This window comes from Leptosomus discolor, chromosome 12 (assembly GCF_034619465.1).
Source record: "Leptosomus discolor isolate bLepDis1 chromosome 12, bLepDis1.hap2, whole genome shotgun sequence".
In the NCBI taxonomy this organism is placed as follows: Eukaryota; Metazoa; Chordata; class Aves; order Leptosomiformes; family Leptosomidae; genus Leptosomus; species Leptosomus discolor.
The window spans coordinates 6895182-6910330 of NC_141402.1; the positions used below are offsets into that span (position 1 = coordinate 6895182).

The 15149-nt window shown below is 42.9% G+C and overlaps 1 protein-coding gene across 5 annotated transcripts in view; it reads right to left on the reverse strand.

The window, feature by feature from the left end:
* Positions 1–15149, reverse strand: part of DENND2B (DENN domain containing 2B) — a 103428-nt gene that overhangs the window by 23817 nt on the left and 64462 nt on the right. For all 5 annotated transcript variants that reach the window (XM_086472417.1, XM_086472418.1, XM_086472419.1 and 2 more), the window contains 3 exons: positions 8624–8701; positions 4538–4678; positions 1428–1576 (listed from right to left, as the gene is read on the reverse strand). In XM_086472417.1, the coding sequence (XP_086328543.1) occupies positions 1428–1576; positions 4538–4678; positions 8624–8701 (368 nt within the window). The remainder of the gene's footprint in view (positions 1–1427; positions 1577–4537; positions 4679–8623; positions 8702–15149) is intronic.

The following is a 15149-nucleotide window of genomic DNA, read 5'->3' on the forward strand; positions in this document are numbered from 1 at the left end:
AGGAAAAGAGTCAGAAGGAACACGCCAACAGTATTTTCAAAAGCCACTTGCCCCAATATTCATGGTGTGACTCACATATCTACTAAAGTACCGCAGAAACCCTGGACTAGCTACACAATTCTCACCAGGAGTTTATGTGAAATTAAGTCATCCCAAATGGTCATTCAAACTAAGGGTTACTGACAAGGGAAGGGATGAAATAAAATGTTCCTGTTGTTCTAGACAACAAAAAAGACTGCTAAGGAAGTAACTTTATAACCTGAGAAGGGTCTGCAGCTTTAAGAAATTCTCCCTTAAAGGTTGTAAAGCTTTTACTATGCAAAGTATTTTTGCTATTATATACACTGGCGGCCACTAAGTGCAGCTATTATTTCTGGCGGTCATTCAGAGAAGGTCGGGGCTGATAAAGTGTTTAACAGAGTTTGTTTGGGTAGATCCATCTGTGTTTTTAACCACCCATACAGTCTTTTGTGTCCTTTTAAAAGACGCTGAATGTTCCCAAGTCTAATAAATTACGGTCTTTATTTTCATTTGCCATCTTTTATTATCATACCACAGCAAAGAAGGTCTTCTTTACAATGTCCACACTTTTCTATATGGATTACCCAAGCCTCTAAAAAAAGGGATAATTCTTTGCTGCGGGGCAGGGGTGCAGCCTACACAGAGCTCCCATTTCCGTGGTAAAGGCCAGTCAGTGGTGTTGTGACCTGTCGCTTTCACTCCATACAACTGGGGGTGAGTTCATGCCTCAGAGGAGCCAAGGAGGGGAGACCGCAATCAAAGAGCAGGGAAGAAAGAGGTATGCTGAAAGGATGTAGCAAGGAGCCCAAGATGGAAACTTAATAAAGGAAACGTTTTCAGGTCATGTGAGCAGCAGAAAAGATATCCTAACTAGTTGGGCTGGACTGTAATAGCATTCTCAACACTCCCACTTGATGGGTCAGGTAGTGCAGTGTTTGAAGCCTAGCCCCATCATAAACTTTCTGTACTGCATGGAGCAAACCAGGTGAACTCTCAGCACCCCACTTCCCTGCCTGGCTGCACTGCATGGCCACAAGATGAAGCACCTCAGTGACGACCTCTGCTACTGTTTCAGTACTCTGTTCCAAAACCTGAAATGAAATGTTGCTAGGACTATATTGCTTCAAAATGTTGTGCAAACATTTCCTGAGTATGAAGCAGGCAAGTATTGGTACTGCTATTTTACAGACGGGAAAGTAAGACATAACAAGTGGCTTGTAGCTAGTGACTACTAGTGAAGGTGTATCCCACCTGATGCAAATAACTTCCACTGATGTAAAAATTATTTGAGTGCTACAGTGAGAGTATCCTCACATCTGACAACCATTCTGGACATTTCATAAAGGTTTTTGTATCCAGAGATAGTACTGTCCTGAACATGTGGTTCAGGTCCTTTTGCCACTTACCTGAGCTTATCTGCTACAAAAATCACACGCCGCTCCAACAGGAGAGACGCAAAGATCCTGATGATCTGACGAACACTGAGGCACTTGAAAAGGCATTCAAAGTCCACATGTTCCAGGCGCGAGTCCATGGGCCGCCGCAGCTCAATGACCTGAGCACATCCAACAAACATCAGTCAGCATCACTGGTCAGGGCTGACAGCACCAGGGGTGCCCAGCACCCCATCCCAGCCCTCCAGCACCGCCCCACACTTTCCTGTTGAGAGGTCACAGAGAACAACCCCCATCCTCTTCTTTAAACCGGGGCTGGAGGCACAGCACTCCAGAGAAATGGCATGCTACACAACTCACTGTCAAGTTGTGCACATTAAATCTGCTGCCATTTCCGAGGGAAGCATAATTCTGCCTTCTAAACACCCTTGTCAGAGATGTAAAGCTTGGCTAAGTCAACAGTATGAAGCAAGTAACAAACCGGAAACACTGGAGCCGGAAGCTTGCAGGGTTAAAACAGCCATAAAGACAAGGTAAATTTGGTTATAAACTTGGCTAGCAAGTCAAATTCACATCTAGATAGGAACCAAGAACTGAACTTAAAGGCCAGGCAAAATTTAAGCCAAATTTACTTAATTTTCACTCTTTTATGATGCATAATTCACGAGATAATGTCTAAAACCTTTTTTTTTTTTTTTGTCATAAAGATATGTGTGTATATATATATACTTAACTGGGGAGTCAGGACAAGGTCTTAGATGGTGACTTGTGACATCCCTTTAAAGTCTAATTTTCATACTTCATCCATGACCTCAGGCCCTCTCCTTCCTTTTCTCAAATGCATTTTGCTTGATTCCTTTATTATATCTTCCTTTTACTCTGCAATTGACATGCTCAGATGTGGAACTTGAAGGCAGAGGACAGAAAAAAGAAGAGGGGAAAAATGACATGAAGAGAGTAACAGAGGGAGAAAAATATGAAGTGCAAGACAGCAAATGATGAACTACTGAGGAATTCGAAGAAACAGAAGGGAAAGGAGAAAAGCTGGCCAACTTGAAGCTGTGTTGAAATCTCTGCAGACATATTAACAGGAACATATATACATCTCCTTTCATATGTCCAAAAATCACTGCCACTTTATTGCTTTAGACCACTTTTATGTTTTCATGCACATGACACCACATTCCACGAGCATACTGGTTTAAACTGGAGCAGCCCTTACAAAATTCCTCACAAATACACTGTTTTAAGGATATGATCAAGACCACAAGATACTGGAAAGAAAATCAGTTCATACTAGTTTAGTTGTAATATTGTTTGTGATCAGTAGCACAGGACTGTAAAAAGAACGCTACTGTTAAAACAGTATTTGTGTACAGATTTTATTTTTTTTAAGCCTGAAACACAGAAATATTATGGTGCCTGACTATTAGATACCCATCACTCAGCTGTTGCCCCAAACAGCAGTAAGAATCAAATTGAGGAGCGATGGCATACCATGAATACCTCCTTGGGAAGCGCTGCCTGCCTACCTCCTTCTCATGTTCAGTAAAGGTGCCCACCTCGATTTCTTAGCATTGGGACTGCAAGCTCAAATCATATTTATGTGCCAAATCATGAGGAACTGGCTTTACTGCAAAACTTCCAACGCTAAAATCTTGCTGCGGGGTAGGATGCGATGCAAGTTACAGCAGCTTTTACAAATGCCATGGATGTTTTCTGTTGCCTGGCAAAGCCTTGTGCTTCAGTCTGCTCATTACAAAGAAATACACTGTCTACTTCCCAATTAATCATCATCTTTGTTTAGGCCAGAGAAGCCACAATGGAAGGACAAGACTCTGTTCCTAATTAAGCCAGTGCATTCCATTTAAATAACGAGTTTGTACTAGCATAACAGAGAGCAAAGCTCAGCCAGAAGAGAGTTGTTTGTTTGTTTGGAATTATTTCAATGTTTTTCTCTGGGAGAGTTCAGAAGCTTGAGCAGAGGACAGAGAAGTTGCAGATCCATGGTTCCCAGATATATTCACCTCAAAAAAGCATTATCAGATCTTACCACTGTTACGCCAATCAGCCTTTCAGTTTTCCTTTGCTTCTCCAGAAGAAAATGCTTGTGACTTAAACACACTTTGCAAGTCACTTAATACAATGAACCCTTTACATTTCACACCAAGTGACATTACAGGCCCACTCTGTTGAAGTCAGTGGCATTACACTTGGAGAAAATATGATTCAATGTAAAAGCAGTAATAGCACTGTAAAACTAACCCTAAGGAGTATAAAATAATCCTAGAAGGGAACTTTTTTCCTGCTTTCACTAACTGGGCCAAATTCTATTCCTCTCTGCAGTACTGTATTTCCTCTATATGCTTGGACATCTGAGTGGAGCTACTGTATACTTACATAAAGACATGCAGAGAGCAGAATTTGACATGGCAAAGGGCTAGAAAGCTTCAAGTTACAAAAAACTTTTTAAGCAAGGCATCAATATTGCCATTTTCCAGTAAGGCGTATGTTGTACGATGCTAGGTTTCCAGCGACTTGAGTCAGTAATAAAAGGAAATGAAATCTACTATATGCGTGCGCACACATGCACAGAAGCTTTTATATGACATGCTTTTCCAAATATAGACTATTTCTTTGAGTTAAAGGGTATTCATTGCCAAAAAGAGCCATTTAAATGCTGCTGGTCACTCCTCCTACCAAGGCCAGGACCAGCAGTAATGAGGTTTGCAATAACAACCAGTGGCTGAACTGTTCAAGTAGTCAGCATGGGAAACTTACACTTGCTTGTTATCACTGTGATAAAGTCCAGCAACATGACAGTCTGTTAACTACACTGGGTCAGGCATACTAGGACATTTATGTTGGGTTTTTTTCTTACACACAACTTATTGATAAATGTAAAATAGCAAATACGTAACAATAAATTGGCTTATAATCATCAATGGGAACTAGCATTAGCACATCAACACTGGTGCAGCTCCTGCACTGCTCACTTTGAGCGTGTGCCACCTCTCATGCCTTGCAGTATCCATAGGTCTCCTCCTGTTTTTCTTTTGCTGTTTGATATTGGCATGGTGAGGGGGAGGCTTTGACTTTCAATATTTGCTGTTACTTTTTACCTCGTTTCCAGCTCCAGGCAGAAAGGTTTTGACTTTGATGGTCTTTCCAGGTGCAGGAAAAGGAGATTCCATCAGACTCCTCATAAATGGATAAACCAAGGCAGCAGATATTCCTCTTCTCCTTTCAACCTCATCCAGGATCTGATCCATTAGTAAGACATAAGAGAGAGACAGAACATGTCAGCAGCACATACAGTTTTGAAGCATCTTTTGACCCACGTGTGCCTAAACACATGGCAGATCTAAGTTTAATTCTCCTCTGCCATGCATTTCTTCACTACCATTAAAGCCACGGGATGCAATCGTACTCTAAAAATGACACATTTTCCAGTTACTAAATGGACTCTGTTTGTGAATTCAGTTAACACAGAGACAAGGAAGAAATAATAAATCTGGAAAGGTGAAATAAGACTCAGCATGGCAAAAGGGATCTGTATTGTTGGGATTTTGCCTGAACAACGTGGTAAGCTGAAGGAGAGAAATATCAAGACAAATCCCATGATCACAGACCACGTCAGCATCACGTCTCAGTGATACATCGTGAAATTTGTAGACAACTCTTCCATTTCAACCGATAGGGCAGGAAAAAGCCAGACCAGCAAGAAAAGCAACACTGCAACACTATGACACCAGCAGAGGTCCACCAGGAAAGAGCTCCTGGAAGAGTCCCGGCCGTGGCGGCAGCAGTCACATCGCAGTCTGTGCTGAGCTGGAGCCAGCCACGAGCAGCCTCATGAAGCATGCCCAGCTGTTTACACTGGATGCCTGCATTAAGGTCATTTTCTGTTTGACATGACGCAGAGCAGGCAATCCAGTTTTGAAATAAGCAGATGGAACTTCTTACAGATAGAGAAGACTATTATTTTCTTCTCTTTTTGGTCACATGGCCCAACATAAATTAGATCACAGCTAAGTTTTCCCACATTAGACAGACCATATAGATGATAAACTTAAAGAAGACGAGAAAGCAAGCTTCAAAGCAGTTAGTGGTTTGACCTGAAATGGTGATCTTTTAACCACCACTCAAGAGCAAAAGGCCATACAAGAGTTAGTGGGTCTGAGCCAGGCATTTTCCCTTGTTTCTCTTGGAAACGGTTTTCACTGAAAGAGAACATTAAAAGATGCTTAAGCACAAGCTGGTGACTTACAGCAATAGCTGGTGACACCAAATGCTAACAGAGGCATTCACTGGTGTATAGTTTCACCTTCCTCCTTGCACCATAGTAAAGACCTAGCTAAAGCAAGGCTGAGCCTATATACACAGCTTGCATTCCAGTCCATGGAAGTGGCAGGTAACCATAAATGAAGATATGAATTTCATTCTTGATGTAATTTGCAGCACAACTATCCTCACCAAAAAAAGCCAGCTGCCCAAATGGGAAGTAGCAACAAACCAAGGCTATGTATGCCCTGGCTACCTTCACGCTCCCACACTCTGCCAGCACGCAGTTGTAACGTGCCCAACATATATTTCCCTTTCTGCAGTCACTATTTGATGCTTTACGCTGATGGAGGTGGGGGACATGGGTGTGTCATATCCCTGTCCCAACAACCTTCACAACACAAATAAGAAGGAGCATTTAAACTGAATAAATGTTGAACAGAGATCTCAGGAGACAAAATGGTCAAAATCATCTGTTGAAACCATGAACTGCCTAGAAGTAAAGGTATCTGTGGTTCTCAACTCTGTCTTAGCAGTAGGTATTGCAAAAGTGAGCATCAAAGGCTTTGAGGAAGATGAAAATAATGCAGGCTATCAGGAATAGGGTGACAAACATTTTAAAACAGAGTACTGCTTTTGCTTTTCTGGTAAATAATATCCAAGGTTTAATATCTTGCAGTCTTTCATCACCCACATTTTTCTGTAAAGACAACTGTTCCTTGTTTTGACTAATTTGGCAATGCGCACCATCATGATGGTTTTCCTCTCTTTCACTGGATTTATCAATTGGGACAGCCCAGGTTCCTTTTACTAGGCTGGAAAAAGAGACTGTCTCACTTTCCAAGAACTTCTGTCTCTATCCACAACATATCTGTCTTCAAAACCAACAGGGGTGCTAAGGCTCAAACTCTTCCTTGTTTCATTTAACAGCTGTTTCATCCAAACCCTTTCCAAATGCAGTGGTTGGAGTGTGGGCTGAAGAGCTGTGCTAAATCCAGCCCAGGGCTGGAGTCAGCCCCGTGTGCTGCCAAATGCCCTGCTCCCACCCTGGCACCGGTACCGTCAGGAGGTGACCAGCCCTCTGTAGGACAGTGCTGCTGCGGGGGCCAGACTCCAGTGCGGACGCGGTCCTGTTGTGGCCCAGGGGTTCTAAAAGAGCACAGGGGTGTTACAGCCCCGTTCAGGGCCCAATATGCAACTGGAGGCGAGCTGTCCTTCCTGCACAGACCAAGAACCTGAGGCCAGGGCCGGCCTGCCGCAATGCCTGGGAACGGCCCCTGCTGAAGCCAGTGAAATTACACTGACCTGTCAACCTGGGGCTCACTTCGGCTGGACGATCAGACGCTTTTTTTCCCAAGGTACAGATTGAACTGGGAAAGCAGATTATTTGCAATTTTGGTGCAATGACCTTCCTTGTCTGACTTGATACCTCAGCTGCAGTGATACTTTGTTGTAAGGAGGATACTTAAATTTTCTCGGTTTTGGTTGGTTTTTTTTTTTGGGGGGGGGGGGGGGGGGGGGGAGGTGTTGCTTTTTTTCACTTGGGAAAATTTTTTTCACTCCTTTGAAAGTTAGCACACTATCAAAATTAGATAAAAACATAAAAGCAAAGAGCCTCAGGACATCTCTCCATACCATGAGTTTGGCGAGCTGTGTTATCCTCCCAGAACAATGCATTCTGTTTTGCTCAGATATCTGTGTTTAGATACATATTATGTCTAAGAGACACTGTTATAAACCCTTGATTTCAGAGCTTTATGAAAGACAGCAGCAGCAGAATTGCAGTTAACTATTGCAACTCAGTTGTTTTTCTTCACACAAGATTTGTGCTAAACAGTTTTATCTAGAAAAGCTTGAAACCTACTTTGAAGATTACATTCTATGTGATTATTCAATCATATGAACAATATAAATGCTATAATTTTTATTAACTTCACTGATGTACATGTTCCACTTTATTCCTATACAAATGAACAAGAAAAATATGCGTAAGTTCTGTGAGATTTCCCATATCTGAAGCGAAAATCTCTGGCAAATTAAAACAACATTTCTATGAACACTGTATCGAAATTGGAAAAGGGGAAGGCAGCCATTTGACATTAGACATATCATTATTCTCCACAGATCACCAGCAAATCGTATACAACGCTCTGAGGCGCTCACTGGATTTTGCAGGACATGCTCTCAGAGGACTAGGAGTCCCTAAACTGGCATCTAGATATTTCAAATATTAATCAATCGTAAATGTTATTAATAGTTAATTTTAATAACCTTTTGTCTTACAAAAGAAGAATGCTTGTGGCTCTGGAGCTGACTGGCAGTTAACTCTTTCTATGGCTATTCAATCCCTCAGTTTAGCTGCAATGCCATGCTTTTTGTCTCGAAACTCTTGTGTCAAGAAATGTATTTCCTAGGTAAATCACACCAGCATAAAATGCAGCTTTGGATTCTTTAATGTGAAGGCAAATGAAAAGATTATCCATGCTTTCCTAGCCTCCTAGGACAAAAAAACCACATCAATAGAGTTAAGAATATAGAATTTACTTATCAAAAAATCTTTTTTCTTAACCTCATCATTCGGAGGGGTATTGGAGTAAAAGTGGTACTGGCGCATCATTCAAAGTGTGGATGCCAAGAATTACAGCTCAGCACAGAACAGCTTTAGGAAACAATGGAAAAAACTTCAGTCAGCCAGATCATACAGACACCCAGATGTTTTTTGAATCAAGTTCTGCCTCAGTCACAGAAGTAATAAGACATTCTTTGATGAACCCAATAATAGGGATAGAATATCCAAAACAGCAACTGTAAAATAGTTATCTCCCATCAGAGGAAGAAATTCTTTTAGTCTGCTTCATCACTGCGGATATGTCTCAGTAAACAATCCAATTAAAAAGCAATATTGAAAAAAAAAGTCTTCTTACCTTGGAAAATAAGTCAAAGCACCCCAGCCGGCTGATGACACAATAAACTTCAGGTAGGCGTGGACCTTTTCCACTTGGCTGATACCAGTAAAAAGGAGAATAAAATTACATATTAATTTGGAGTCATAAGGAAATACACTTCACTCTCTGATCACACAGTTGGCCATCATGTGACATCTTTCACTATCCGTTTCTCCATCAAAATAGCTACTCTTGGAAAAGCATCATATTTCTTCTATAAGACAGGAAACTACAAAGAGTAAATAGTGCTTATCCACTTTGGAAATCACAGCGCATTGGAGCTGTATTCCAATATTGCTCCAGCTTGCAGCCATAAAAGCACATTTAACTACAACTGTAGCTCATGCCTGTGCTATCGTTGTCCTCTGCTCCTGCTGCAACACGAGGAATGGGGCCACCCTGGGGCCATGTTCTAGAAGATGAGAACTACAATGTTAAGAGCGGCTATGATGGCTTTACTTTCCCACTTGCTCCATGATGTTCAAGGAGAGTTGAACTTGCAGAAAGCAAGTTCATAGACCTAAACAAAGGCAAGCTGCATGAGCTAAATCATTAACTTACACACATTAATGCATGATAAACATGAAACTCTTAAACAACTTAAACAGCACATCCCTCCACACCCCCACACCCCTTAAAAAAAGGCAAACTATAAAGACCATCCTCTATAACCATCCTATTGAAGATATTTCCTAGAGGAACAAATGGTTTAAATTGGCATGTCTGACATGTATTCCCTCTGCAACCCTGTCTATACCACTGCAGAGAAAGGCATGTCAGCACTGTGTGTAAAAGAAGGGTACAACCACATTTACTGGAAAAGAAGTAGAATTAGGCCCATACTGATCACTTTAGAAAAACCATTCTCACTGGCAAGGTCCTCAGAGCAGAGAGCTGGTCTGCCTGTGTCCTGCATGTGTGCAATGCACGTGGATGGCAGCAACATCCCTGCGTAGCAGCTTCCCGCTGTATTTTTAATAAGCTGCGATGCAGCATCCCAATTTTGTCTAGTTGTAACTGGTTTTCGCCAGATCAGCATGCATACACTTCCTAGGGGCTGTTATTTTAACAAGGCACCTTGTTGACTTCAGATGCAGTTACATGTATTCCCAAGATACAATGCAAGGAATGGCGCCCTCCTGGCGCTGCCTCATCCAGGAGCTATGTCCACCACAGCACAGGAGGGCTGCAGGTACATGAGCAAACCCCAGTACCCCAGCAGAAAAATGCTGAAAGCAGGTCTGAGACAAGAGGCGACGCTGCCTCCTTCCTTGCATCTCATGGAGTCAGCCGTGCTTGTGCCACATGGAGTGAAAAGCGGCTGTAAAAGAACCATTTGGCATCACTTAGCCTCTTTGCACAGCTGTACATTATTGACATGCAGCAGTGACAGACTCATTTTCATTAATAATGACTCTGTGATAAAGGAGCTTAGTCACTGTTTCCATCAGCTTCTGCCCACTTGTACGTTCAGCCAAAGTGATCATCTTCTCTGTATCCACATAGAAGGCCAGTATGTTTTTATCTTTGTCCCATCATTAGAAGCTGCTGATATAGTGATTAACTTCCCTACGGTGTGTTTGACATTTACATGCCACACGGATGTCAATCAAGAGAAACTGTGGGGTAGCTGTGCTTTTTAAATCTAAATATTGCAATCTAGACTTGGACAGTCAGCAGGTGCCTGCCTGTTATAATAAAGACCACAAAAAAATACCAAAGCTAAGTGAATACAGATGAGTCTATTTCTGGATCCAAACCTGCTCACTACACGTCACATCTCTGAGAAAGCAGAGCCCTTTTTTGTCCATATTAGGTATAAAACCCTTTCTAAAGGCACTGAGTGATTATATCAAGCATGTGGGATTTTGGTTAAAATCATTGTGTCAAATCTGCAGGAATGTCAAAGCCATGCCAGGAGCCTTGGATAGCTCCCAACCAAGAGCTGTCTCACTGAGTGCCAGTAAAAACATCACATTCCTGGGTCATCTATAAGACCAGAAACAATTACTGCTTAGCGCTTACTCAAAGATTCTCCTTTATGAAATATCATTGCTTTCAAACGTCTTAAAGGCTACATGTCTCCGAGAGCTGGGATTCTTCCCTTCTTGCACTAATCATATAGGACATCCTTTTCTGTTATTTCAGAGACAAACAGCACAGCCTTCCAGATGCATACAAATCATCTGTAAGGGGCAGCAAGCAAAAGCCTCAGGCACAGCCATCCTGAGCAGCAGGACTTCTCAAATTTCTAACACTGGCAACTCCTCACATAACCTCCCCTCTCAGCTATTAGTTTGCACCTCAAAGCTGAATTTAGAACACCTGCTTGTTGTGCTTTCATTTGCTTCTTTCCCAGTAAAACAACGTATGGGACATGAAACTCCTCCCTTCTCTGCCTGGACTCATCTCTCTTCACTAGGGGAGACTTGGGCACTGGGTCTGGCCAACAGCACTGGTTTAACCTCCTCTCTTTCCAGAAAAGAGCACTTCCAAGTTGCAGGCTGTGGTCCACAGGATAGTTACAAAGCCTTGGAGTCATGTCCTCCAAGGCTCATTCTTCCACAGGATGAATGAGTCCAGTTCAGGGAAGGTGTATCATAAAGTCACACAGCTGAGAGGAGTCTGAGCAACTCTGCTGTGATGCACTGCACTCCTCCTGGAAGAAGAGGGATAGAGGGGATGATGTTTTGCTTTTGATTTGTTTTCAATTTGTTTTCATGGAGCCCAGGATATTTTCAGCCTTAGCCTAGTATCACGAATGAAAATGCTAATGAGTTTTGTTGATAACGAGACAGTTTCCCAAGAGGATGAACATAAACTGACAAGAACTTGGCTCTGAGATGGAGAAGCTGAGATCTGCATCAGGGCTGGTCCGCAAGTGGCTCAGGACTGCCTTTCTTATAGTGAGTTTAATCTGAAGTTTACTGACTAAAGCTGACTCCAAAACCTGCCTTGGCAGGAGAAACAGGAGGCTTTTGCTCCAAAAAATAAGCCTGCCATTTTTCTCTTTCAAATCACACCTCCCTGCCCATGTGCTTGAAGTCTAGGGGAGCCTTCAGAGATCTCCTCCCAGTCTGGCATAGCGCTGACAGTCTCTCACACACTGCATACGTCTGCTTTCAAAGCAAGGCAGGCTGTCCCTGCAGTGTGCATACTTGTCAGGCATTCAGACACATAATTCAGTGGTTTGGGGTTTTTTAAGTTACTGGGGAGGCTGTGGGGTGTCAGGAAAGCTCCTGGTTTCACAGCCCCAGAAATAACTGGAGAATGCTAGTTCCAGCATGTTGATGTCAGAGGAATCAAAGCAGTGGGGACCATACACAACATTCTCCTCCCAGCTCCTCCCTGAAGATGCTGTGTGGAGAGGAAAGGCAGCAAAAACAGACCTACCAAACAGCAAGAAAGAAGTGTGCACTATAGTCCTGCCCGCCATCTCAAAGAAGCAGGACTGCAGCAAGAAACACCTGAAGACTCCAAAAAGGCTGTGCTCCCTCCTCCCCAAAATGGGACAGGACATCTCACCTGAGATCTTCTAAATAACTCCCCAGAGAGCATTATTAGGAAAAATGGAGGAAGGGCTACACCAAGTCCAGGTGAAAAAGCACCAGCACAAATGCACAGCAGCAGCTGAGTTGTCTGAAGGAAGCGGCCTTTGCAAAGCACATGCACCAGCTCTGCGTAAGCCTCTGACACCCTGGGCTCCCTTTGAGACCAGAACTGTAGATGCTTCAATCGCAACTAGCTGTAATTAAAGCAATGATCATGCAGTAGAGATAGTACATAGAAGTATTTCACTCCAAATGACAGTGCAAATGCCATTTTCACACACACATTGGGTAATGTATATTGCCATCTGTAGGAGAGTGAAAAGGACTCTATTTTAATCCTGCCTGTCTCTAAGTCTGTCTTGATCTCAGACCAATGAGAGACGCAGATTCAATCCAAAGCTTAAACAGGAAAATACTGTATTCCTGAATAACCTCCCAGCACATTTCTCCTCTTCAGCTTATATTAGAGCCACACACAAGCTGATGGGGTGTGTAGCTTGAATGGAGGACATCAAGATGATAGAGGAGATGCCTCCCATGAACATTTTTCTGTATATAGTAGAGAAGGTTTGTCAGCTTCAGGGTGAGAGCGACATAGTGAAAACCCAGCAAGGCTCCTTCTTGGGAAGTCTGCTGTTTGTTCCTGGCTTAATTTAAACAGTGGCAGATCTACAAAAACAGAGACTGAAGAGTAGGTTTGCAGAAATCAGGGTATTGTGTTGGATCAGATCACCACTCTGTTAAAACCTAATGCAATCATGTCCTCATGGCTGCACAAGCCCTAGCCTCACTAGCAAGCCAACATATCCAGAGAGAGAGATGTTCCTTAATGGTGTAAGGAATCAGAACATTTCAAACGTTGGGAGTCCAAAATGAGTATGTCAGTCACAAGCTAGCTTCTGTGGCAGCTTTTGATTTCTTGTTAGGGCCCATCCAAATTCAGACCATGAGAAAACAGTGGGTGTTTTCAATCCAAAAGCTTGTCTTAAAGTCTTCCTGTTACATGTGAAACATGAACTTTTAGGGCCAGAGCACCCATGTGCACAATGCTGTCAAAGGCTCTTCAGCATCTGCAGCAACTCCCATGGCAGTAAAGCCCAAGATGCTCACGAAGATCCTGTAAAACAGCAGCTTACGTGCCATGACTGCCCCTGGGGACAGGGGCTGGCACAGCTGTCGATCCCAGCCATAAGGCCACTCACTGACAGCCCAGGCTTCTGAGGAGCTGCAATGGATCCAAGCATCTCCCAAAGGATGCAGGCCTGGTGTCTCTCTGGCTGTCTACACCCTTTTTCTGGGCTGCAGAGACCATTCATGGCCTCCCAGTAAGGAAAGTTTTGCAGATTTTCCAGTACTGGTGGGTCTTGCAGCTGAGGCTCTGTCAGCAAAAGCTCGCTGAGAAGGTCCCTGCTTTCACCACTGTGATCCTTGTATATCCATTGTGCTCTTATTGAGCACAAGCTTATGGGGTTGCACAGATGTGGAAGACCTAAGACTTCAGTCACACTCTTTAGAAAGCAATTTTTAACATATTAAATCAAGGCAATTAGTAAAACAAAATTACACACTAAACCAAATTAAAAATCTGTATTTTACAAGCTACACTCAGATTCATGTTATAGCAGCTTCACCCCTATTCCCTCCCCAACATGTGCTCCTGCTGTTCCTGTGCTCTTGTTCCTTCTGCCCCTACCCAGGTTGATGCCCCATAGCACCGGGCACAACGTAATGTCCCCTGGAGAGGGCCGTGCCCGGCTGGGTGAGGCTAAGCCTTCAGCAGGGACGGCTCAAATCATCTTTGCTGCTGACGTGTGTATTGCAGAGCCACAGCCCGAGAACAGCTCTAGAAAAGAACCTAGCAAGTTGATGGATGAATTGGCGTGGAAAAGAAAGTTAACTTAATTGAGTTATTAAGGAAAAATGTCTTATTTGCAGTAAAATGGCATAATAGTGAGAGTTAATATCTCTACTATATATTGGCCCATTTCCTTTTATATGAAGATGCATACTTCTCACATCAAATCACTAGGAAAGCAGTTACACGATTGACTTGGAGGTATCAAGATGTAACTGGAAAACTTCATGCTATCTATGGAAGCGCAGATTGTTTGCTGCGGTACAATAGGTTACGTTCCATTCTAATCCTGTTCCAAAATGAAACAAACAATAGAAATACATTTAAAGGAGATACTGTACAGGATTTGTAGTACAAACAGAACATAATTGTCACTGTATCCCTTGAGGTACTTTTGGCAGGGTTTTAGCACACACACCCCAAAAAAGTGTCTGGAAGAATCTGAAATCTGAAGGCAGAAAAGAAAAAATGGAGCAGTTTATTCATATCACAGCATGCCAAAGGAGAACAAGGCTGACAAAAAGTAATTGTTTCATAAACAAAGAAATCTGAACACCAGCCTCTGCAGAAGACAGATAGCCATCCTCACAGGATCACGCTGGTTGGCCCATCCAGCCATGGAGCCTGCTGCTGAGGACTGCCAAATGCTCTAGAAGGTGAGAGACACTTCTCGCTGGGTATTACAAAAGCGTCCCTTGCCAGGACATCTGGGGAATATTTTCTAAGGAATTGACCTCACAGCAGTTGGCTTGTCTTGAAGCTGAGCAGTTTATAATGATTTTAGGGTTTTCTTATGGTTCTATATTACACAGTATGGCCCCACCTTTCTCTTATGTAATGTTTGCCAAAAACTGCGTGTAGTTCCTGCATTACAGTTATTGCATCTGACAGAATTTGCGGTTGGGAATGGGACTAATCGGAGGAGATGCTGTGCACTCCTGGACATCAGAGCCACCCTGACTGAAACTTTCAGAAACTGCTCAGGAAATTGGACACCCAAATACAAAAATCTGCTTTAGAGCCCAAGCCTCTGGCATATAAACAGTGCCTGCAGAATTTACCTGCTCCTTATTGCCTGTACAAACTCTGTATTTGCATA